We start from the raw sequence: 25,439 nt of genomic DNA, 5'->3' as shown, positions 1-25,439 counted from the left end.
CTCCTCACTCATCTCCTCTGCACAGCATATTTCCTAGTGGTGAAGAACAATTCATTGCCAATCTCAAATGATGTCTAACATTAACAACACCCTTAAGACAACATAATGAAGAGCTTAGTCTGCTGAGCTAAGGGACGTGGCTGTGATAGAGAGTTCTCCATGCCAAAAGAGACTTCTACACTCTGAGATTAAATTTCTACCAAATTTGCACATCAAATCTAATAATCCCTCCCAAAGGAGAAAAAGTCGGCTGAGGAGAGAAGCCCTGCCATTGAGAAGAGGCTCAGCAAGAAAGGAGAAGATCCTTGGTACCCACAAGCCCACAAGGCTGAGGCACAACACTCTGCACCAGCGGAACAGAAGACCAAAGGAATGAGCAGAAGTGACACTTGAATACTTTCAGTTTACTATTTTCAAAGAACTGCTCTGCCACTGCATTTATGCCAACTACATACAATCTGATTAACAACAAAAACCTGCCCCTCCAACCTAAATTGAAATTATCCACATAAAAGTATAAATTCTGTAGACATACAGTCATCATGGTATAAAAGTCTTATAAAGACAAAACTATTTAAATGTCATTCATTTTAACATTGTAAAATTTTCTATTTATAATTTAAATTACTCTTTTTTGTTTGTTTTTTGCCGCACTGAGCGCCTTGCAGGATCTTAGTTCCCGGAACAGGGATTGAACCAGGGCCAGGTCAATTGAACACAGTCCAGGTCGTAACCACTGGACCACCAAGGAATTCCTCCAAATTTAAATTACTCTTAATGTTTGAAAAATTTGAAAGTAATGCCTTTGTGGAATAAAGGCAAAGAATTTCAAATCTTACATTTATTATTAAATATATAAATTAGATTTACATTTAGTATAACACAAATGAGTATGTAAATGTATAGATTTCATGACGGCTTATATTAAATAAGCATAGGACTTCCCTGGTGGCTCAGATGGTAAAGCGTCTGTCTACAATCCAGGAGACCTGGGTTTGATCCCTGGGTCAGGAATATTCCCTGGAGAAGGAAATGGCAACCCACTCCAGTACTCCTGCCTAGAAAATCCCATGGATGGAGGAGCCTGGTGCAGGCTACTGCCCATGGGGTCACAAAGAGTTGGACACGACTGAGCGACTTCACTACATTAAATAAAGTCACAAGTACACAGTGTCAAAATACAAAATCGCTAAATATTCAACTGACTACCTTTTCTCCATTTGAAAGAGCCTAGTAAGAGACGTGCTACACCACTATGCATACAGTCCCCTCTACTGGAATACCTAGTCCCCTGTGTTACTCATGGGGTAGTGCTATACATCTGTCAAGATTCAGCTTAAACATCATACCTCCCAGATTAAGGTGGTCTTCAGGCAGGCACTGATCTTCCATCACTGACACTTATTAGCACAGCGTCTGCTACCCACTGCAACAGGACACTCTAATCAATCTGAGCAAAAAAGATATATGACCAGAGCTTCCACATCCACGTGTGCAGTGTCTTCTCACCATGCATGCCCTAACTGCAGGAAGACAGTTTCATTTAATCTCTACTATTTCCCTGAGTCTCTCACTAAAAGCATGTCTGCACATCCTTCTCCAGGGAACCATGCTCAACCCAAAAATCTCCACAAGTGTCTTCATTCTACCTCTGGGCTCATACACACCCAAGAAGCTCTGCTTTGGGAACTCCACAGCCTATCTTCTCCACACACATGAAGGAAGAAGGTTACAGACCACCCAGGTTTACCAAAGGAACACATCCCGGGTCCCAGACCATATCATCAATAGACCCTCAAGACATTTGATTCCATAACTTGTTTCTGGCTAAATTCTCCAACAAGGCCATGTCTTCCTCTCTTAGGCTGCCATAGTTCACAATATAGCATAGTCCAGAAGAGGGATATCCTACAAGCCCCCTTTGGGCTTCACGGATATTTAAGAAACACCAGAATTTACTCACACTAATTCCCTCATCCACTACTTTACCTCTTTCAATCATTGTTAAGTCAAATTTTATAAAATAAACAACTTTTTAAAGATGAACGTTGGGGACTTCACTGGTGGTCCAGTGGTAAAGAATCTGCCAGCCAATGCAGGGCACATGGGTTCAGTCCCTGGTCCAGGACGATCCCACATGCCGCAGGGCAACTAAGACTGTGAGCTGTGACTACTGACGCCCAAGTGCCTTAGCGCCTGTGCTCTGCAGCAAGAGAAGCCACCACAATGAGAAGCCGCGCACAGCAACTCTGCTCGCCCAAACTAGAGAAAGTCCATGTGCAGCAATGAAAACCCAGCACCGTCAAAAATGGATAAATAAATTTTTTAAAAAGATGAACGTTGATCAAGAATCTTAGAACGGGGTTCGGGGTGAGAGGGAGATTTAAGAGGGAGGAGACATATGTATACCTAGAGCTGATTCATGTTGATGTATGGCAGAAACCAATACAACGTTGTAAGGCAACGATTCTCTAATGAATATGATCATAACTATATTTTTTAAGTACCAAGGAAAAAAGAATGTAGAATTGTTTTTTAATTTCATTATTAAGAAATACAATGATTCAAAGTAAAAGACAAGTGACAGACCAAGAGAAAATACAGTACAATATATATAAAAGACAAAGGGTCCATATCAATAATACACAAAGGAGACTTGGCAAATCAATAATAAAAAACAACCCTACAGGAAGTGGACAAAGACTAAAGACAATTCACAAAAAATAGACTAAAATATTCAATAAAACATGAAAAACTGTTCAATCTCATTTTAAAAAATACAACTTCCAATGTTAACCTACATTAAAGAAAATTTAAAAAGGTGAGTAGTATCCACAGATAGGAAGAATGTAGGGAAAACGCGTACCACACTCTGTACTATACCACACTCTTGATCATAATATAAAGCAGAATGGTCTTTTTATGAAGGATGATTTGTCATCGGAATTTAAAACACGCATTCTGTTGAATCTAGCAATCATACTTATAAAAACGTAACCTACAGGACTCTTCACTAGCGTTCAAGGATTACTATATTAATGTAATATAGTATTGCTTTTGTAGTATTTAGTATTTAGGTTATTACTTTGCTATTGCTCAGTAATAACCTAAATATCCATCAAAAGGAACCATTTATCAGAAATATAACATTATGAAATTATGATTTTTTTTTCACATTACCAATAACATCCAAATAGCTATTATACAACACGCAATCATGGGACTTATCTTTCTGTGTAGTCATGGATACGTGCAACTACCTAAACTGTGTGTCTATTATCATAAGGTAGAGTTTTCTCTGTCAGTAATGGTAGAAGACCTCCCATGGAAACAACCCTTTTGATTACAACCATTATGAACTCTGGGGAAAAAATATAAAAGAAAAAAATATCTAAAGGCACTGAAGAGCAACAAAGAGAGACAGAGACACGAGTTAGACATTTGAAATAAACTTTTCATGTAAAGATGGGCTCCAGTAAGAAGCACTGCATAGCTAAAACCCTTGAGTCTTATTGGCTGAAGAAATAGAAGACAAAGTTCACTGCAATGACAACAGCTAGAAAGTGAGGAGTAAAATCTTAGAAAGAAGACAGCCACAAAAGGGTGGCCTAATTTGATACATTTAAATTCTGTCTGATCGCTGACTGATCTCCGAACCTATAAAATTCCAAGAAGACCAACTGAAGCTCAAAGACTGAACAGAGGTTTCAGATTCTGCCCGTTGCAGGAGAAAAGAAAACATAAAACAGAAGCATACTGCAACAAATTCAATAAAGATTTTTATTAATTAAAAAAAAAAGGTCTACATCAAGAAACTGGAGTTTTGAGTTCAAATAAATTTCCCTTTAAAACAAAGAAATCATTATTCTTCAGAGGAGCATAACATAATCCAAACTACAACCTATCACAAACAATGCAAAGGCTATAATCCAATACATTAGAGATATAAAGAAATGGGAAAGTGTCACCTAGAGTGAAGTCAGTCAATGACGATTAACTTCAGAATAATCTACATGTTGTTAGATAGGTATTTTTTAACAGCTATTAAAACTATGCTCATGATGAGTAAACAGACTGAAAATCTCAGCAGAGAATCTAGGGGAATAAAAGGAATATTATAGAACTAAAAAGTACTAGAAATAAAAGAATTCACTGGATGGGCTTAAAAGCAGAGTGGAGTTGAGAAAAGCATTTGAAAATATATTGAAAATTTTTCAGTCTGAATGTGAAGGGGGAAAGCTGAACAAAAACATAAAAATCCACAGAGTTCCAGTGACCTGTGGGGTAGTTTCTAAAAGTCTCACATAAATTTGATGAAATAAATCAGTTTTCATATTCAGGCTCAGTAAATTTCAAGCAAGTTATATATAACACTAAAACAAATCTTAACACGTCATAGCCAACTGCTAAAAACCAAAGATAAAAAAGAAAACCTTGAAAGCAGCCAGAAAGAAAACAACACATTACAGTCAGGGAAAACAACAGTATGAATGATCACTAATTTCCTTTCAGAAACAATAGAAGACCATGAATAACATCTTTCAAGTTAGTATAAAGAAGTGATACTTTAAAGTATTTAAAGAAAGAAAAACTGTAAACCCACAATTCTATATCCAGTGAAAATATCCTTTAAGAATGAAAGTTAAAAAAAAAAATGAATGAAAGTTAAATAAAGTCATGTTCAAATAAACAGAAACCAAGAGAATGTGTCACCAGGAAACCTGGCCTACAGAAAAAAAACAAAAAACACGAAAGGAAAATTTAACATGAAAAGAAATCTTCAAGAAGAAATAAAGAAGGGAGGTTCAAGAGGGAGGGGACATGCATATACCGATGGCTGATTCATGTTGATATATGGCAGAAACCAACACAATATTGTAAAGCAATTATCCTCCAGTTAAAAATAAATAAGTTAAAAAACAAAAGATATGAAGAATACTGGATATGGTAAATACATATGTAAATCATTATCTCTTTTTTAATCTTCTTTAAAATATATGGGCAAAAATTATAATACTATACTGTCAACTTTATAGCATACGTAGATTCAATTCATGTGATAACTAGAGCATAAAAAGGGGGTGTTAGTGGATTACACAACATTTTATATAAGATGGTTCAATATTAACTATAAGTAAACTGTGAAAAGTACATATATACATTGTAATACCTAGAGTAACCTCTGAAACAAATGCTAAGAAGTATAGCTTAAAGCTAATAGATGAATTAAAATTGGATTTTAAAAATTCAATTAACCTGAAAAAATAGGGAAGAAGGAAAAGAACAAAACACAGGATCAAACAGAAGAAAAAGCAAAATGGCAGACCTCAATGCAATCGTATCAGTAATTTCATTTAATGTAACTAAACAATGCAGTTAAAATCCAAACCCAACTATCTATAAAAGACAGTTTGAACTTAAAGGCATAGTTATACTGAAAGAAAAGAGACGGAAATAGATAGATCATGTATATAGAAAGCAAAAGAAAGGTGGAGTACCTGTTCTAATATCAGAAAAAGGACATAAGAATTAAGTCAATTTTCATATTCAAGCTCAGTGAGTCTCAAGCAGGTTAAATACAAAACTAAAACAAATTTAAGCACATCATAGTGTGACAGTCAAGAAAAAGACTACCACCAAAGAAACAGTGATATTTCACATTACAAAGAGGGCGATTCATGGTTAGGAATTCATGGGGCTTTCACTGCTGGGGCCCGGGTTCAATTCCTGGTCAGGGAACATTCCACAAGCCTTACCGCCAAAACAGAACACAAAGCGGGGCAATTCATTAGGAGGACATAGAAATTAAAAATATGCATGCAAATAAAAACTAACTTCCAAATACATGGATCAAGAATTAAAGAGAGAAAAAGATAAATCCATAATCACCCATCTCTTAGTAGATGGTAGAAACGGATACACACATGGAAAAAAACAAAACTAAACCAGTGGCAACGTATCAGAAAAACACCATCAACCACCCTGACCTAACTGACAGATTTACAACATGGCAGAACACACAATTTTTTCAGAAGCATACAGAATATCCATCAAGACAGATCATATGCTGGACCAGAAAAAGCAGCACAGCAAATGTATAAACACTGGGGTAATTCCCTGGCAGTCCAGGGATGAAGATTCCATGCTTTCACTGCAGACCGTGTGGGTGTGATCCTCGGCAGGGGAACTAAAAGCTCCCATGCCCCCGTGGCATGGCCAAAAATAAAAACAAATAAAGATTGAAATCCGACAGAGTATGTTCTTTGACCATCAAGGCATTATATCAGAAATCAGTAACAACAAGGTATCTATAAAAAAATCTAACACTTGGAAATGAAACATATTTCTAAGTAACACACAGTCAACAAATAAATCATAGATATTCTGAACTGAATGAAAATGAATATACAACATATCAAAATTTGTAGGATGCAGCTAAAGCAGTGCTTAGAATATTTTATAACTTTAAATGCTCATATTAGAAAAAAGTATCTAAAATCAATGACCTATATTTTTAGAAACATTTAAAGAAAGAAAACAAGATCAAAACAGAAATCAATGACATTTTTTTTAAATAGAGAAAACTAAAGCAAAAGGTTAGTTCTTTGAAATCATTTACAAAACTGATAAATCCTCAGTAAATCAAGAAAAGAGAGGAAGTACAAATTAGCAATATCAGACAAGCATGTAGCATTTTTAAGTATATAGCATCAAAATAAGAAACTGTTATTAATAAAGGGTGAAAAAAAATTAGGAAAGTTCATTTTAGTTCACAATCAAAGCAGAAGCAGAAGTATATTTTATAAGCAGATTATGTTAACTCTAAATATGAACCTGCCACAGTAGAAATCTCTTGTAATTCAGCAAGGGGAGAAGCCGGTTCTGTTTTCATAGTGTTTTCTCCCATTGACTTGCAGTTCAACTCCAAGCCTGCAGGCCCCAATCCATCCCCAATGGAGTGGCAAGTTATTGTGGATGAGACCTGGCCAGCTTCCAAAGGAGATTTCAACTGACCTAGAAGAAAAAGAGAAAGATTGGGGAACATATACATGTATTTAGTCTGAGAACCAAAAGTCCCACAAAAGACTAATAAAGTCAGGGTCTTTTTAGAGGAAGCCATTCATTTCACAGAATACATTCACAAGTTCCAGCACACATAGGGTTGTAAGCATATCAAAGAAAAAGGCTAATAAGAAGCTAAAGTGAAGGGAGGATCTACTGGAAATATTAACAAAAAGGCAGACGCACTAGAGTAAGATGGCATCAGAAAGACAGAAGAACAAGGCTCTTTAGCACTATACCTCCAACCCAACATTCACATACATAAGCAAAATCAATCACAAATGCACACAAAAGTTTGTCTGTGAATCCTCAGTGAAAAATAATATGAGAAATACTGCAGCCAAATCAATATCTTGATTTCAAGACAATCTAAAACTTGTGTAAGGCAGTACACAATGACTGATTTAGACAGGTTCTCACTGGAGAAGGCAATGGCACCCCATTCCAGTACTCTTGCCTGGGAAATCCCATGGATGGAGGAGCCTGGTAGGCTACAGTCCATGAGGTTGCTAAGAGTTGGACACGACCGAGCGACTTCACTTTCACTTTTCACTTTCATCCATCGGAGAAGGAAATGGCAACCCACTCCAGTGTTCTTGCCTGGAGAATCCCAGGGACAGAGGAGCCTGGTGGGCTGCCATCTATGGAGTCACACAGAGTCGGACACGACTGACATGACTTAGCAGCAGCAGCACCAAGACAGGCAGCAGGTTGGCAAGACCATTCTAGAACAGACTCTACTCACCTTCTTCTGATTCCTTGGTATTGGATGAAGTGTTTTGCAAAGGATCAGTATTAACCGTATCAACCAAATCTGATACAACCAAGTCAGGATCTAGAATTTCATGGGTCCCATTAGTGGACAGCCTGGAAGACCGTCTCCTTGATAAGTCTTTGTCAGTGTTTTCCGAGTAGTTTTTTGACTTTTCCTGGGCTACAAACCATTAAGAGAGTTGTAGTCAAGAGACCAGAAGAAATAACTCTGCTACTATAAATTTCTGGGGCTTCCCACGTGATGTTAGTGGTAAAGAACTCACCTACCAATGCAGGAGACATAAGAGACGCAGGTTTGATACCTAGGTTGGGAAGATCCCCTGGAGGAGGAAATGGCAACCCACTCTAGTATTCTTGCCTGGAGAATCCCATGGACAGAGGAGACTGGCGGGCTATAGTCCATGGAGTCACAAAGAGTCGGACACTACTGAAGTGAATTAGCACACACAGATTTCTGGACTGGCTGCCTTGATAAGGGCTTAAACAGACTTCTGGCATCAATGAAGAAAGGAAATACCTTATCCTGGCTTATAGTTTTAAATAAAGGCACAGTCTTTCTGCCAGGACATAATTTTCCTAATTTAAGGATTTGTGATATGAAAATATGTGGGCAAGGTCACATCCCAATCTTGACAAGTGCTATTTGGGGGCTTTCCAACATAAAAATGTACGTATTAACAACACCCCAAGGCAATAAGGTTTACAGAGCCTTAGAGCCATCATAAGTCCTTTCTGGAACCAATAGGGTATTTTTAAAAAATCAATAAACAGCATTTTTTAAAATGGAAGTATAGTTGATTTACAATGTTGTGACAGTTTCAGGTGTACATGAATATATAGGTTCATGCACATACATATGCTCTTTTTCAGACTCTTCCACTACACTAGGTTATTTTAAAATATTGAATATAGCTCCCTGTGCTAGAGTAAGATCAATAAATATATATTTAAAGTTTCACTCGTCACAGGAAATCCATCACTTCCTAAGCCATTAAATTTCCAGTGGAATCCAAATCAGATGGGTATGGAAATGGCATTACTGAACTCAACATTAACATAGCTTGTGCTTTGGGATTTATTTTCCCTCTAGCAAAATCCTCTGATCCAAACCCATCCCATTCACACTAGCCCCTGTGATCAACAAGCATTAGAGTCTATAAGGCCCAGGTGACAACACGGACACAGGGGAGCTAACCCAACGGTTGTGAAGTTCCAGCCACACATACACAAACGGAAGACTCACATGAATTTTTGTCAAGCCGAGGACGTTTTAACGGGACTTCATTTCCTTTTGATATTTTCCGTCTTCTCAATTCCAATGTTATTGGTTGCAAAGTTTGAGAGTTTGAATCCACAGCTATAATGATTATAAAACCACACACAAAAAAAGATATGTAGTTTTTTATTGACCAATTCTCATGCTGTATACAAATAAAACATATATGTGTGTGTGTGTGTGTGTGTATATGTATACACACACACACACACAAATCATTGCATGATAAATAAACCCTCAAAGGGCATTCTTACTTAAGCCAAAAGGAGTAAAAAGTGAAATGGGTGAGAGATTACTTCCTTATAGGAAATGCTGACATCCTGCAGACTGACCTCTGAATCTTTGTGATCTTTCCTACGACCCAGCTCTAGTCATATGCTGATCTCCTAAAACCCACTCCTTAAATATCCTAATATGACTCCTTTAAAATATGAGGGTATACAAAGGCAACAGTAAAGTCATTTTTATAACCATCAAATCTTCTCATCAAAATTTGGCTTATTCAATACTCAGGAAATCCACCATGCAGGCTAATCCTTAAAATGTTGTACCCTGGGACTAAAGCTTGATTATTATTTTCAACCTCTACTTGCTGAACTGGTCAGCTTGGCATTGGTCCTAGTTTTGAGGGACCAAAGAGAATGTCAACATTTACAACCTCTTAAAAACAATTCCAGAAAAATCTCAGGAGACCATGCTATTTGATAGCCAATGTTCCAGACAAGGCTGCTTAACACTGGCAAATCCAGCACTGACATAATTTTAGCAGTGCAGAAGCTAAACCCTTAGACGGTACTCACTTTTTATTTTTTAAACCTAACAAGAAGTTCTCTCCCATCAGGAAAGATAAGAATCCAAAAGGCAGGCAGAAGAAAAAAACAAAAGAAATTGGAAAGCTTGAGGGAAAGGTAGGGCTAGGGGGTCTGATGAAGGTTGAAATGAGAGAAAGCAGCAGCCAGGGGAAGGAAGAGAGGGAAGAGGGAAGGAAATGGGAGGGGAAGAAGGAGGGGGAGAGAGAAGACTCATCTAAGACCAGAAGCTTCAGATCTGCCATGTCAAATGTACAAAGGACAGAGGGCTGAGCTTTGAGGAGGCAAACCTGATGAGAATGCTGGTCTCTTTGGTTCTTTGTGTGTTCAAGCTTCTCAATGTGCCAACATTACTTCGTTCCAAGGGTGGGAACTTAGAGATCACACACATTCCACATTAAATACAAACAATCCTCCCTAAATAGCTAAGATCTGGTTCCAGTAAGGTCTGTATAATCTAGCGAGCTCAAGCCTCCACCATGTCAACTGACTTATTTCAAGCAATTTTTAAAGAGGATTTGAAGTATATGAAATACTGGCAAGCCTTCACATTGATACCATATACAAACCGGGGCTAACCACACAGAAACTCAATGTTTCCCAACACTGAATTATTTTTACAGTAAGAATCATCTGGGAAGGTTGTTAATAATTAGTATTCCCAAATCCTGCTCCAGAGATTCTAACTGGAGAGGAACAGCTCAGGCAAGTGTTAACAGTAAGCTTGGAAAACCCCAGTTCTCTATTAAATTTGATCCTATCTGGTGTAACATCCTACACTTAATACAAGCAATAAACTGAATGCCCCATTTTTAATCAGAGTGAAGTAAGGTGGCTTCAGAGAAGCAGTCTGCAGACTGGAATGCAAGTATCCCAGTCCACACTTTCCAGAGAGTACAACCCACTGTAAGAGTAACCAAAGGGGAATCTGTTTCAGAACACTCAAGTCCCACATACTCACTCTCTTCCCTAAACTATGGTGAGGACACATCAGATTTCTGCCTGTTCACACTGTCTACCTTTCCTTGAATAAGTGCCCTCCTCCCACTTACACAAAAAGGCCTGCTTATTTACATCCCACATCGTAACACGGTACACTGCCCAGAGGTTTAAAACGTCTAGACCTTCTCAACAGGGGTTCCTCATTTGAAAACAGAACAAAGGTTATTTTCTTAATTCTCCCAAGAGTTGTTTATAACTAGTACCACCACCAATTGGCAGAAGTCAATTCATTACAGGTCACAGATGCCTTGGGCATTAGAGCTTAATTCTCTCTTGGAATCCTACTGAGAAAGCCAGTGAAGTTAGACCACTGCTGTCCAATAGAAATATGAGAGCCACAAATGGAAGCCACATAGATAATTTTAAATTTTCAGTTGTCACTTGAAAAAGTTAAAAAAGTGAAAATAATTTAAACTTATATTTTATATTTATGTTAAATATATAAAATAGCTACATATTTATATTAAATAGATGAATTATATTGAATATATTTTAAATTTATATTTATATAAAATATTCTGTAAATATAAAAAATATAAAAACATTTATATACTTAAATATGAATATTTAATTCATATTTTATTTAACCTAATACACCCAAAAATATCATTTCAATATGTAATCAATATTTTTAAACTACTGAGATATTCTACATTCGTGGGTGGGTTTTTTTTTGTTGCTGAGGTTTAGTAAATCCAGAGTGTGTTTTGTGGGTTCTGTTTTTTGTTTATTTGGCAATGCCATGTGGCTTGTGGGATCTTAGTTTCCAGACAAGGGACTGAACCCAGACTCTGGGCAGTGAAAGCATGGAGTCCTAACCACTGGGCAGCCAGGGAATTCCCTCCAGTGTGTGTTTCAGAGTTACGGCCCATCTCAATTCAGAATAGCCACATTTCAAGCACTCAGTAACCACGAGTGGCCAGCAGCTCCCATACTGGACAGTGCAAGTCCAGGCCCCAGTTAGGCATAGGTACAATGCTGAGCTCTTTGAGAGTGAAAACAACCACTGAAAGGGGAAGCACCTTATTTCAACTGGGAAGAAAGCAAACCATCGTCCAATTTCATACCTTAAAATTAGGACTAAGATGTAAGAAGGCTGCCTACTGGGAATGAGCACTAATCCATTTATTTGAAGTAAATAAGAGTTTTTCCACAAAAATTACATATGATGTTGCTGTCTGGATTGACAGATAAGACTGGCTTTGCATTCTGCATCATTAAGGGGACAACAAATGGGTTGATGCTGTAGTTCCACAGTTTTTTATATTTTGTTTTGGGTTTTTGTTGCTTTTTTAACTTCTTATTTTGTATTCTGGTACAGTCAACTAGGGCTTTCCCAGGTGGCTCAGTGGTAAAGAAGTCACTTGCAATGTAGAAGACACAGGTTCAATTCCTGAGTTGGGAAGATTCCCTGGAGAAGGAAATGGCAACCCACTCTAGTATTCATGCCTAGGAAATCCCACAGACAGAGGAGCCCGGTGGGCTACAGTCCATGGGGTCACAAAAGAGTCAGACACAACGTAGAGACTAAACAACAACAATAAATTTAGCTGATTGACAACGCTGTGAGATTTGAGGTGAACAGAGAAGGGATTCAGCCATACATACTGTAGTTCTACAGTTTTGATGAAAATATATTTTATGTCATAGTTTATATTTTTCATCTATCTTTGGCAGCTATTCAGACTTATAAGGAAAAAAACAGGTATCACTTTAAAATGGTAGGGATTCACGGTTTTTATGTAAAGTACACGTAACCAAGAATATCTGCAGGCCTCTGCCACATAATCACAGACGGTGTTCCGTACAGAGATCCTGGGAGCTTTTCACGCCACTCAATCCAGCAAAGGAATGTTTGGATTAGGAAGAAATTCAGGATTTGTTTCTTTCTTGGCTAGTCTAGAATTCCAAATTTCAACTTTTTAAAATAATTGTGTACTCTTCCCTAAATCCTCTAACCTTGACTCTACCAATTACCCATCTCAGCTTTTCATTTAGACTGAAAATTACCAATCCATAATCACTCTGCAGAGAGCTCAGTTTCAAATGTAACCCTCCCTTCCCAGGTCCAGTGTTCTTTGTTCCCACCTCCTCCAGAGATGCCCACACCTACTTACCTCTCTTTTTTCCCCTTTCATGTCGCTCATGAAAACACTATTTTCGGATTCCAGGTTCTAGGTAAGCTAATTTGAAGTGAATCATTTGAACTGGCACAAGCAAAAGCCCTTAGCTTACTAGGTTTTATCATATAAGCTGAAGCATCTAGTGAAGAGCTATCTTTCATCTCAGAAGCCCAGCCAAGAATATGTTTCCCAAATTTATGTTCCTCTGGATATATGCCTCCCATAAAATTCAGTTCCACGGACATGACTTGTTTTCAGGTGACAGGATGACTCAAGGTCAGTCACAGAAACAAAGGGTTAAATAACAAAGTTATAAAGAACCACAAAGAGCCACAAAAAGAACACTCTTGCAGTGCACACCTGGAAAACTCACCAGTAGGAGCAATGGAAGGGGGTCGGCCTCGCTTTCTTTTTGGCTCCCTCAAGTTTTCCTGTGGACTCTTCACAATGTCTTTTTCAGGTTTCTTATCCACTTGAGCATCTCCAGAATACTCTCTGTCATTTTCTGAAATGTTCTCCTTATCTTCCTTCTCGTTCTTGGGAAGGCTCTTCTCTGACGCTTTTCCCTTTTCAGCACAGATTAACTTTCCTTCTTTATCAGACTGCTTGGCTCGCTTTTCTGTCTTTAAGGCTTTGTCCTCTTTGTCTTTCTTCACAATGGCTGTGGGTTTTCTCTGTTCTTTAAACTTTTCTCGTTTATCAGATGATAGAAGACTTTTGTGTTCTGTTTCTTTAGGCCTAGCATTACCCACAATATTCTAAAATGAGCAAAATAGCGATGAAACACATTTTGTGATTACTTGCAAATATAAAATCAGGTGGTTCTTTGTAAACTTATGAAGATAAAAGAAATTAAAAGAGGATATATTTCAGGTCACATAATGGAAAGCACCACTGAAAATATCCATCCATATGCTGAGGTTTGAGAACCAGTCCTAAGTTTAAAGAAAATAACAGAGTCATGTTGAATTCCTTCTGAGACAATGCTATCTCCCTTATGATTAACAAGTCACTGGAAAGTAGTTAAAGGGACAGACAACTACCCCAGGGACCTCTTCTGGGAAGCAATCTTTTTGATAGCGATGTTCTAAGACAATGCCTTCGTGCCCTGTCTGTTGTCATCCCAAGCGTGACTACACTGACCCAGGGTCTTTCAGAACCTGACGTCCTGTGTAGAGAAGAACCCAATAAACTGATAACTGGTGGCTGAACAGGAAAGCTGTAAAGACTGTCCAACTCAGAAACAGACTGTCTTTGCTTCCTCTACTGGGTAAAGGCTGTGCTCAGACCTACTATGTTCCTGAGCTACTGAGTTTTTGTGCATCAGGAAGAAGTACTACTTTTTGGTTACTTTCCTCCTAAATTACTTTCTTTTAAAATCTCGTTTCCCAGTACACTGTCTACTGTCTCATAATAAAGCCAGCTCTGAAAGCTCCGGAGTTTCTAAAACTACAATTAAGTTTATTTGTGTATGTATCTTCCTTCCAAGACCTCAAGAGAAGAGCAGAAGCCACCACATCAAGTTCATATGGGACCCCTAGCACCGAGCACAAACTAGGCACACAGAGCTTTGCCAGGAGCAAGAAGGAGTATCTCAATGTGCAGTGAGTAAAAGTTTAATTTGTCCCAAGGGGAAAAATAATAAATAAGGAGAATCCTTGTGGTTAGAGCCTGGGAGGAAATTTTATTTTTCAAGTCCTCTAAATTGTCTAAAAGCAGCCAGGTTTGAGAACAAAGCCCTCCTTAGTAACTGCTGGCAGAAATACAAATTGCAACCACCACGAAGAGGGGTTGGCAATTTGGGTCAAAAGACTTACGATTCTACTTTTGAACTAGAATGAATTCCTAGAAATGAAATTTGTTAATGAAATAATTAGACTTGTGTACCCAGACTTACAAATATCTTTAAATGACCACTAGGAAACTGGTTACACAAAGTTGGGTTATATACATATTATAAACACTACATAGCCATTAAAAGCTATATTCCCATACAGGACTTAGGAACTTGGGAAAACATTATTTTGTTAAAAGAGCAAGTTATAGAACAGTAATGTATGACTCAAATTGGGAAAAGAAATACATATGTACATAAGTATCTTTTTAAAAAATACAGAAGGCTATACATCAAAATCTTACAAGCAACTGTATCTAGATGACAGAATTAAACAATTTTTACTTTCAATGTGCTTTTCTGTGCTTTCTAAATTTTCTACAGCAAATATATTTTTATAAGTATAAAAAAAGATAAATGTTCCTTAAATATAGATGATCAAACCATTTAGAGCAGTAAATGCCTATTTAAAAAAAAAGAAGAAGAAACAATTACTATATGAAAAAAAGCTTTAAAAATTGACAAATATTTTTTAAGAAGTTTTGCTTTGTAAGTGGCCTCGCTGAGAAGTCATTTATCCAAAAGACTATGTCCTCTTGGGAAAGGAAAACAAACAGGAGCCATGGGCCTGTGCTTGACTACCTGCCAGGTCTGAGATGACAAGAGATACTCAGAGGCAACTGGGAACTGAGGACTGAAGACCCACAATCCACACAGGGTGAGGTGCCCACCTCCAAGTCAAGGCCCTGTGAGTACTATCACCCAGAGACAGCAGCTGAATGTTATTTGGAGCCCTGTCCTTCCACTTTGGGAGATTCTAGACACAATCTTGCAGCTTTTCAGTCCTCTGTCTAAATTAACTCATTCCACAAACTTAACACAAAAACTGCCAAATTTAAGGCCAAAATAATGTATACAGTGCTGTGTAGTTCCTGAGATGCCTGAAAAGCAAAAGATCAAAAAGAAAACATCTTCAGGGCTAAAGCTTTATAATTTTATCAATTTTTTGAAAAGGAAAACCAGCAAAAGGCAAAAAACACTTTTGAGGCTATCTTTAACAATATCATGCATCATGATGCTTTGAAAATGCTAAATATGTACAGAAGAATTTATTAAAGTAAAAGTATTTAATCATAAGACAACAGGTTCCAGCATTACCAAATACTGCCACATCAACCACCCACAGAGATAAATAATAGTAACGATCAGAATCTTTCCCCTCAGCTATTTCATTAAGACATAAATGCAAAATAAACTAAAAGGGGAAAAAATCATGAAGAAAGTAGGCAACACTTTACAATGTCAAAACTCAGGACCTGTGCTTAGACGTGGATGGTGAAAGGGACAACAGAAAACAAACTTTTCAACCCAGGCACATCCAGCACAAGTGACTAACAAATCCACGTCACCACCAGGCCATGGTCCTGAGCTAAAAGGCAAAGGCAGATGAGGAGGGGAGAACATCTCTAGATCTCCTCAAACACTCTGCAAGTTCCCCAAGAGAGGAAACAGCTCTGAGGGCAGGGCACAAGGAGAGAGAGAAAAGAATAATCCCCAGGCATTTTGGAAAAAAGACCTAACAGGTAATGGTACTTAAGTATTGGCACTTCAGAAAAGAAGACTGTATGAAAAGGAAAAGGCAGAGAGAGAGAAACATTTGTAGTATCTGAAAACTTGCATATTGCTTTCTGGAGAAATCATGTCAGATGAAGGGAAGAGTTTGCCATCATGAACAAATATAGCATCTTTGAGAAACAAAACTACAATATTAGCATTATGCATACCACAAAAGCATAAAACCACATTTCTCACCTGATCTTTGGAAAAAGCTTTGACATGAATATGTTTGACAGTCTGAACTACTCCATCATAAAATTTCACAGTGTAAGTACCTAAAATTCAAAAAGATACGATTTTAACTTGTAGTTTTATGAAAGCGACAAAACTTTTCAAAGCATAAACACAAAGGAGCTCCAACCACAATAATAAACCTACAGGAATTAAAAAGTTGTTTAAGAATCACAATTGGTCTTTCTTATGTCCAAGATAGTAATATGTTTGCCTTTTTTCTCTTTATCATTATAGATTTGTTTACCTACACAGATCAAAATCCATCAAAAAACTTCATTTTTATGGTGCTACACTAAACTTTTTAAAACCTGCACTGAATTTAGACCAAGAGCAAACACCAGTAAAACGATTAAGAACGTAAACAAACACCTACAATGAACTACCAGGAAGACAAATTAAGGGGAAATCCCATTTATCGTTGCTTCAGAAAAAACAAGTCCTAGGAATAAACCTTGGAGAAGGCGACGGCACCCCACTCCAGTACTCTTGCCTGGAAAACCCCATGGACGGAGGAGCCTGGTAGGCTGCAGTCCATGGGGTCACAAAGAGTCGGACACGACTGAGCGACTTCACTTTCACTTTTCATTTTCCTGCATTGGAGAAGGAAATGGCAACCCACTCCAGTGTTCTTGCCTGGACAATCCCAGGGACGGGGGAACCTGGTGGGCTGCCGTCTCTGGGGTCGCACAGAGTTGGACACGACTGAAGCGACTTAGCAGCAGCAGTAGCAGGAATAAACCTACTTAAGGAGCTAAAGGACCTGTACTTGGAAAACTATAAGACACTGATGTAAGAAACTGAAGATGACACAGATGGAAAGACATACTGTGTTATATTCTTAGTGGGAATGTAAATTGGTGCAGCCACTGTGGAAAACAGTATGGAGGTTTCTCAAAAACCTAAAAATAGAACTACCATATAACCCAGCAATTCCACTCTTTGAAATACATCCTAAACAAAAACAAAAGCATTAATTCAAAAAGATACATGCACCCCAATGTTCACAGCAGCATTATTTACAATTGCCAAGATATGGAAGCAACCTAAGTGTCATCAACAGATGGACGGATAGAGATGATGGATGGATACGTGTGTACATGGATACACACATACACACTGGAACACTACTCGGCTATTCAAAAAAAAAATGAAATTTTGCCATTTGCAGCAACATGGATGGACCTGAAGGAGGGTATTGTGCTAAGTGAAATAAATCAGACAGATAAAGATGAATATTATATGATCTCACTTACAAGCGGAATCTAAAAAATACAAGTTAGTGAATATAACAAAAAAAGAAACAGATTCATAGATACAGAGAACAAACTAGTGGTTACCAGTGAGGAGAGGGAAACAGGGAGGGGCAAGATAGGGGTAGAGGATTAAGAAGTACAAATTATTATGGATAATGTACAAGGATATACTACACAACACAGGGAATATAGCCAATACTTCATAACAATTATAAGTGGAGTATAACCTTTAAGAATTGTGAATCACTGTATTGTACACTTGTAACAATATAATACTTTATATTAACAATACTTTCATTTTTTAAAAAAAGAGATGTAAGGAAAATGCAGGCTTATTGCTTGGTGAATTATTGCTTATTATTTAATCTTTATTTTCTGAGCTGAGAAATAGTAATATTTAAACTTTAAAAGAAATATGACCATCTGCTAAAGATATGCTTTTAGACGTCATAATAATCTCAAAGTCCATATGAACTACCTGCATGTTACTATGTTTAAAAACAGAGACTAGGCTAAAGCACTAAATAGTGCCTGCTACAGTTAGTTTTATTCTTTTTTTTTTTAAGTCTAACAAAAATCACTCTCTGCTAAAAATTTGAAACTGGTTATCCAAATAATCCTGTCCAAATAAGGCATTCAGCTTACAAAAGTTCTCATTAGTTCCACCCAAACCAAATTCTCAAATTTTTGCATTTTAGAACCCACTCATGTCTCTCCTTTGCTGGTTCCAGGAAGTTATCCAAAAAAAAAAAAAAAAAAGTCATAGTTAATCTTGTCAAGATTACCAATGAACCACTGGTAATCATGTAACGGTTTTCCACTGGTAAACTTGGTTAGTTTTCAGAACTAATTTACGACTCAACATGCAAGGGAAAAAATAAATCTAAAGGGCTGAGAGCAGAATAATGCCAACAGTGAAGTTAAGGTCACCTGGCTGGTTGCCTCCATCTTCTACACTCTCTCCCCACCTCGCCCACCATTCCCCTCCAGTCCTAAACAGGGCCCTGTGAATGGCTACCACCTCTACTGAAACCCTTCCTCTTCAGCGTCTCAAAGTCCAATGCAATATGAGCCCAGTGATTTTCCAAACCTTATTTCAAATTACTAGCATACAATACCCAACAACTCAAAGCGACTAGCTACTTGCCACCCACTGAAACTGTCTTGGGACATTTCCACCTCCACATCTTTATCAAAGTGTTCTCCTGCCTGGAATGTGCCACTCGTTGTTAAGTGCTCAGCTCAAAAGACCACAACATTCCTGTAAAACCTTCCTGACTTCCCTGGTCCTGGAGATTTCTCCCTCCTCTGAACTTCTTACTCATTTGGTTCCTGGTCTACAGAGCCTCACACTCAGGTGCCTTCACACAGAAGGCAGATGCCAAATCAAAGGCAGGCTCTCCAAGGATAGAGACCACATCTAACACCAGTTTCTCACACAGCGCCTGACTCACTGTACTCCAGTGTTTCTCAAAGTGTGGTTCCCCGGACCTGTAGCATCAACAACCCCGTGAACCTATCAGAAATGCAAGTTGGCAGCCCTACCCATGATATACTGAACAACAACTCTGGGAGCGTGAAACAGAAATGTGTGTTTTAATAAGGACTTCAGGTGATTCTGGTGCACGTTGAAGTCTGAGAACTACTGTCGTAAACAATTAGTCATTACCTACTGATTTTACTCCTGGTAATTACAAAAGCGATTATTTGTCACAAGTATTGTCAACACATGAAAGCGGCTAGCAAACAAGATAGATACAAGGATATATAGTTGGTTGGTTAAAGCAAGCAATGAGATGACAGGCTATGATAAGGATTTTATCTAACACAGGTCAGCAATTACTGATGAGTACTTAACAACAAGGCCTGGGTTCCTGTCTTCCCGCCTCTGTTGAGGGTGTTGGCAAACAAAGAAGCAACGCTGTGGGACTCTAAACAGGCCCTTTTCAAAGCAAAGCTCTGGTAAGTCTAAGGACTGCGGTTCAGGGGCATCCAAGACTATACTTTCAGTGATCTTAATCAACAAAGCTCAGCAGCAGTTACATCAAAATGGAAACTCTCCATTTCTACAGGCATTTCAAATAGCCAGGACAACTTAAACAGTGCTATGCAAAAGTCCAAGATTTTCAGCTACTTGAGGTCAAGTTTGAAGCTTACTCCTGACGGCAGGCTCAGATGGAGGCCTCAGAGGAACAACAGAGCTAGAGGCAGAACCCAAGCCGGTCTGCTGACTTCTCTCCCAACCCGACATACCTATTCCCCAAGTCCCTCAGCCTCAACTCCAAACCTCAGACCCAGAGCACCACTGGCCCCTCTGAAATGACCCCAACTATGGCCAAAGGCCTAGGGGACCACTGCTGTTAGGCAGTAATATCCCAGCCCTGACCCTTTTTACTTTCAAAGAACTACAAGGGATCACCTTGAAACTTTCTCCCTTGATCATGCACACAGCCTAATTTGGGCTTCAGTAACTCGGAGGAAACACATCCCGCAGACAACAGTGGCCTCGACCTGGAGAGAGGCTTCAAGTCGACTTTAACGGTTTCATGTGTAACTAAAAGAACATCTTCCCATGGAATCCTCCAAAGGGCGGCTGGCAACGATCTCTCCCACGGCCACAAACAACACTAACAAAACACACGTAAATGATAGGATTCAAAATGAGAACATTAGTGACACAAAAGCGACCTGCCTCAGGCTCCCTTAAGAAGTTCTGGTCTCTACCACATGAAACCAAGCTTCCTGGCCTTGCTCTCTATAGGTTAAGAATCCAGCATATCAGACAACCTTATAGAAGTTAGTAATAGCAGAAGGGACATAAGAACAAAACTTGAGACCGGTAGCAAGCTCATCTTCTCCAGGACCAAGGAAAGAGGGATACACAGGTGACTTTGGAAAGGACAGATTTACATTGCTCCTGAAATCTACCATAACTGTGACTTCAGGACCCTTTTTCTATCCCACTCATTCTTCAGGAGTCAGAGAATTCCATAATATCATGGAAGGAGTTTTCAAACATGGTTTCTCAAAGTCCTGAGGTTCCCACAGATGTGCCTCAAAGGTGGGCAGGGGGATGGGACAGGTTCGTGTCTGCAGGCAAACGTCCCCCTAAGCCTTCTCCTCTTAGCAATTTTACATAATGGGCTTAGGTTCTGCAGCCAACAATTTCCCAAATTGCTCGTCTATTCCAATTTCTTCTTCCATTTACAACTGCTCAGTTGAATTCAGAGCAAGAGAGTGAACTGCCTATGATCACCACGCAGGGACTGGGACAGAGCCTGTCTCCACCAATCAGGGCTCTCAAGACACCGCTGGGCTCCAGGAAGCGCAGATCATCTACTCCCACCCTACTGTTTCAGGTGCACATACACATTTACACACACACACACACACTCCCCCAACGGGCACCTGGCCCTAACTGAAACTCCTGCTGTTTAAGGAAAACCCTGCTCCAGAGAAGCAGGCTGATACTGTGGCCACTGCAGTTTCAGGAACCTTGGAGCCCCACAGACCTCCATTCAGACTTCCGTGCTACTATTTACATATGTGCTCTGCAACCTCAAGCAGTTTCTCCTGTGAGCTGACTTCCTCATCTGAAAAATGAGAATGGGGTTGACGGCAACAATCTTTCTACATGTGTAGAAAGAAAAAATGAAGAAGAAATGAGCTTCTTCACATGAAGAAGAAATGAGCTCAGATGTGGAAACTGCTTAGCAAAGGGACTATCACAGAGCAAGGGAACAGTTGCTGTTGTTTAGCCACTAAGTTGTGTCCAACTCTTTGCAATCCCATGAACTGTAGCCTGCCAGGCTCCTCTGTCCATTGGATTTCCCAGGCAAGAATACTGGAGTGGGTTGCCATTTCCTTCTCCAGGGGCTCTTCCTGACCCAGGGAGTGAACCCACATCTCCTGCATTGGCAGGCGGATTCTTTAACGCTGAGCCACCAGGGAAGCCAAGAGATCAATATGTGGTTCTAATTACCATCATCTACCAAGTCACTTTAAAAGGGAACACCCTTACCCCCCAACAGATAGCAAGAACCAAGATAGCACCTGCATGTATGGGCCTAAATTGTCTTTCTATCTCTAGTCAAAGCTGTTCATAGTCCCAGAGTTCCCACATTTCAAACGCAGGATCAGTTACAGCAAGAAGAAAAAAAAAAAAGTAACTGCTTCAGCCAGAGACTCGAGAAATAAGATCATTTCCATAGCATCTCCTGGTAAAATGCAGACTTAGGCACTGAACAAAGAAATTGAACTGGGGGGCACAGGACCTAAGAATATGCATAACTTTAAGGAAGAGGGACCTGATACGCCTGCCTGTGCACTCAAGTTAAAGAACCACAGATCAACAGGAAGGAATGATTCCTCATTTTGTTGTAAATGTGAATCTACTTTCAGTTTCCTCTGAAGAGACTGCCTCACAGAGCAGAGGGGTACAAACCCCTGACAGGCAAGTGGCTCTGACACCTCCTTAAAAAAGGGGAGCTGGGTGGAGCTGAGGTCAACTCACCAGAGAAGAGAAGGCTTCCAAACAAAGACTTCCTGGAAGCAGAATCCCTTCCTTCACTCCAACGCAGACCGAGGATCTAACAAGGCTATCAGGTGTGGCTGCCTTCACGAAGAATGATGCTTAACTGCCACTGACAAAGACTCATGCCAGGTGAAAAGGGCTAAAAATCATGGCATTATTCTCCGAAGTTTCCAATTGCTAAATGACTCCCTTAAGAAACTCTAAAAGTTGCTCGCTAGCTGTGAGTCAGTCATGTGGGACACCCAATGCCAGCAGCCAGGGCTCTCCACTCTGGCTACAGCCCCTGCCCACCAGACTGCCCAGTCAATGCTTGGCCTCGGCAAAACCACCAAGGAGGTTATGAGTGGCAGAAAGATCAGACCAAGCCTTCCCGAGTCTACAGGGAGTGACTTCACTGTATTCCCAGCCTCCTCCCAGCAGCACCAGAAAGACAGAATAACTTTACAGGAAATAAAGGGAGCACCTCGTCTGCAGAGGTTCTGCCACCATTAAGCTGTGGTGGCCCCTGCTACAGACAGAACTGAGGCAGGACAGCAAACACCAGGGAAAGAGTGAAATTAGAGTCCAGTATCGTCCTTCTCAATCATGCAGCTGAATAGTAGAATAAATCATGATGTAGAAACTCTGCCAGTTCCCCTGGATTAAATCTAACCCAAAGGCAGCACCTAAGAGTCATTATTTCATCAAAATCAGGCACAGACCTGAGCTCCCGCAAAGGAAATCCCAGAGGATTTCCTTCTCAGTCCTGAGTGCAGCAATAATACCACACAGCTGGGTGCATTCACTTTCAGGATTTCCTCTTCCCCGTCCCTCCCTACTCTCCTCCCTCTTTCAATTAATCTCAAGAACCAGAGAGGATGGTGGCATAATGCAGGACTTCAGACCAAAAAATTCTGGGAAAAACAGGTTCTCCCCAAAATATCCACTCATTTTCAATGTCCTCCAATTAACTAAAATTTACTGAACAGAATCTGGAGCTTATTGAACAAATATATTAGGATGGCAACTGACCATTGTGGGAGCAACCATTACCTCAAGACTCTCCCTCTTATCATTTTAGCTCATGCAGGAAAATAAACTTAAAAGATTTTTTAAAACAACTTGCAAAGCAAATTAACTTTAAAAGGACTTCTCTGGCAGTCTAGTGGTTAGGACTGGGGAAGGTAAGATCCCATCCTACATGCCGCGTGATGCAGCCAAAATGTTTTAAAGAAAAAGATTTCAGACCCAACTGACACAAAAAAAACCAACAAATGCAGATAGGGATCCCTCCTCACACCTCCCCTTATGATTTATCTGCACCATTCTGCACCTGTTATACCTCCCCCGGTTGCTCTATCTCAACACCTACTTCATTCTGCCTTGAACAAGTTCTTTATTCTTTTTTAATCCATGATGCTAAGGCCTGGGCTCTACAGATATTAAATACAAACAGTAGGTTCCTAAGCCTTTAATGCTTCCACCTAGACCCTCACACCCTACCTCTCTACAAGACAGCTCCCAGGACTCCCCAAATCCCTCCTTCCTCAATGTGCCCTTCCTTTCCCATTCTTTTCATCTAAACCCTCTTCTCACTTCTGTCCTCCATGTGACTCTGGGACACTACTGAAACAAAAGAGACACGTTGCTTCCTTTCTGCTACCTGCTTTATCAACAGTTACCCGTGTTTCTATCCACAATCTTCATCTGATCTAAGGAGCAGCCATTTCCTCAAAAGGGCACACCTCCCCTAGGGGGAACATCCAACTTGATCAGAATAAATCAACCTAACAGACTTTCAGAAAGACATCTATGTACACTAACAAACACCTGTGTTTCATATCATATAATTTAAATCCAGTAAGAGTAGAAAAAAATTACTAATCTAAAAAATAAGATTCTAAAAAATAAACTTTTTCTTTTACTGTGACTTTTTTTATTGAGGTACAGTTGCTTAACAATATTATATTGGTTTCAGGTGTACAATTTTAGTGATTGACAATTTCTATAGGTTATACTCCATTTTAAGTTATTATAAAAAAATATTGGCTATATTACCTATGCTGCACAATATATCCTTGTAGCTTTTTTTTACTTTATTTTTCCCATATAAATGAGATCATTCACCATTTTAATACAAATGGATCTATAAACATATGGATTTATAATCTATTTATTGAGTGATTGATATAATAAACTATGCCTTTTACAAAAAGGATCTGAAGCAGTTTAATAACATGTCACTTGAATAATATCCATTTATTAAAGTAACACATATGAAAAGTAATGTGAGACTTTATTTTAAACACAGGCTTATACAATGTAACTTGGGGAAAACAAGGGACTATCCAAAAAAACTTAACCACAAATGAGAGGATGAGTAACTGCTTAAAGAACTTAGAAGATACAGCCTTGCTCTGGAGGCCTGTGGTAAGAGGACTTTGTTTTCAGGGATACATCTGCCACTTCCCCCACCCAGTCTAATAACTGCCAGGACTGGTGAATACAGCAATAGAGGAACTAAAAGTCCTGCTATATGCAAATGTACAGTTCATTTTTGACCATTTCAACCCATTCTGAGATGAAGTTTCTTGTTTACCCCAAGGTCCAGCATTTAGCAGAGTGCTAAATAAATACTTGAATAACTTCATTGAATGAAGTCAATCTAGCCTTTCAGCCCTAACAGTGGTACTAAGAGGGTACTAATTCACTGCAGAGATTATGGACATACCACAAACATCTCAGTAGAAAATGCTTTAAAAAGGTATCACTTGAGCCCTGCCGAGTCTGTTCTATGTGTCAGGATGCTGACCACACATACCGTGTTCATAACCCTCCTCTTCCCTTGCCTCTGTATTCACAAAATGAGCCTCTTTGGGTTCTGTTCCTCGTCTTGATTTCTCACATGTTCTGAACTCTGGCAAAGGTATCCTAACTCAGAG

General features: G+C 39.2%; 1 protein-coding gene across 6 annotated transcripts in view; it reads right to left on the bottom strand.

Annotated features, from left to right (window-relative positions):
* PHF20 (PHD finger protein 20) overlaps window positions 1–25,439 on the bottom strand; it is a 127,760-nt gene that overhangs the window by 58,020 nt on the left and 44,301 nt on the right. For 4 of the 6 annotated variants that reach the window (XM_061437442.1, XM_061437439.1, XM_061437440.1 and 1 more), the window contains exons 5-9: window positions 16,693–16,772; window positions 13,420–13,804; window positions 9,080–9,193; window positions 7,808–7,996; window positions 6,835–7,014 (exon numbers count right to left, since the gene is read on the bottom strand). In XM_061437442.1, coding sequence (XP_061293426.1) covers window positions 6,835–7,014; window positions 7,808–7,996; window positions 9,080–9,193; window positions 13,420–13,804; window positions 16,693–16,772 — 948 coding nt within the window. The remainder of the gene's footprint in view (window positions 1–6,834; window positions 7,015–7,807; window positions 7,997–9,079; window positions 9,194–13,419; window positions 13,805–16,692; window positions 16,773–25,439) is intronic. The other 2 variants (XM_061437444.1, XM_061437443.1) reach the window with 2 other exon arrangements.

This window comes from Bos javanicus, chromosome 13 (assembly GCF_032452875.1).
Source record: "Bos javanicus breed banteng chromosome 13, ARS-OSU_banteng_1.0, whole genome shotgun sequence".
Classification (NCBI taxonomy): Eukaryota; Metazoa; Chordata; class Mammalia; order Artiodactyla; family Bovidae; genus Bos; species Bos javanicus.
The sequence above is the reverse complement of the archived record's forward strand: the minus strand, read 5'-3'. Positions and strand labels throughout refer to the sequence as shown.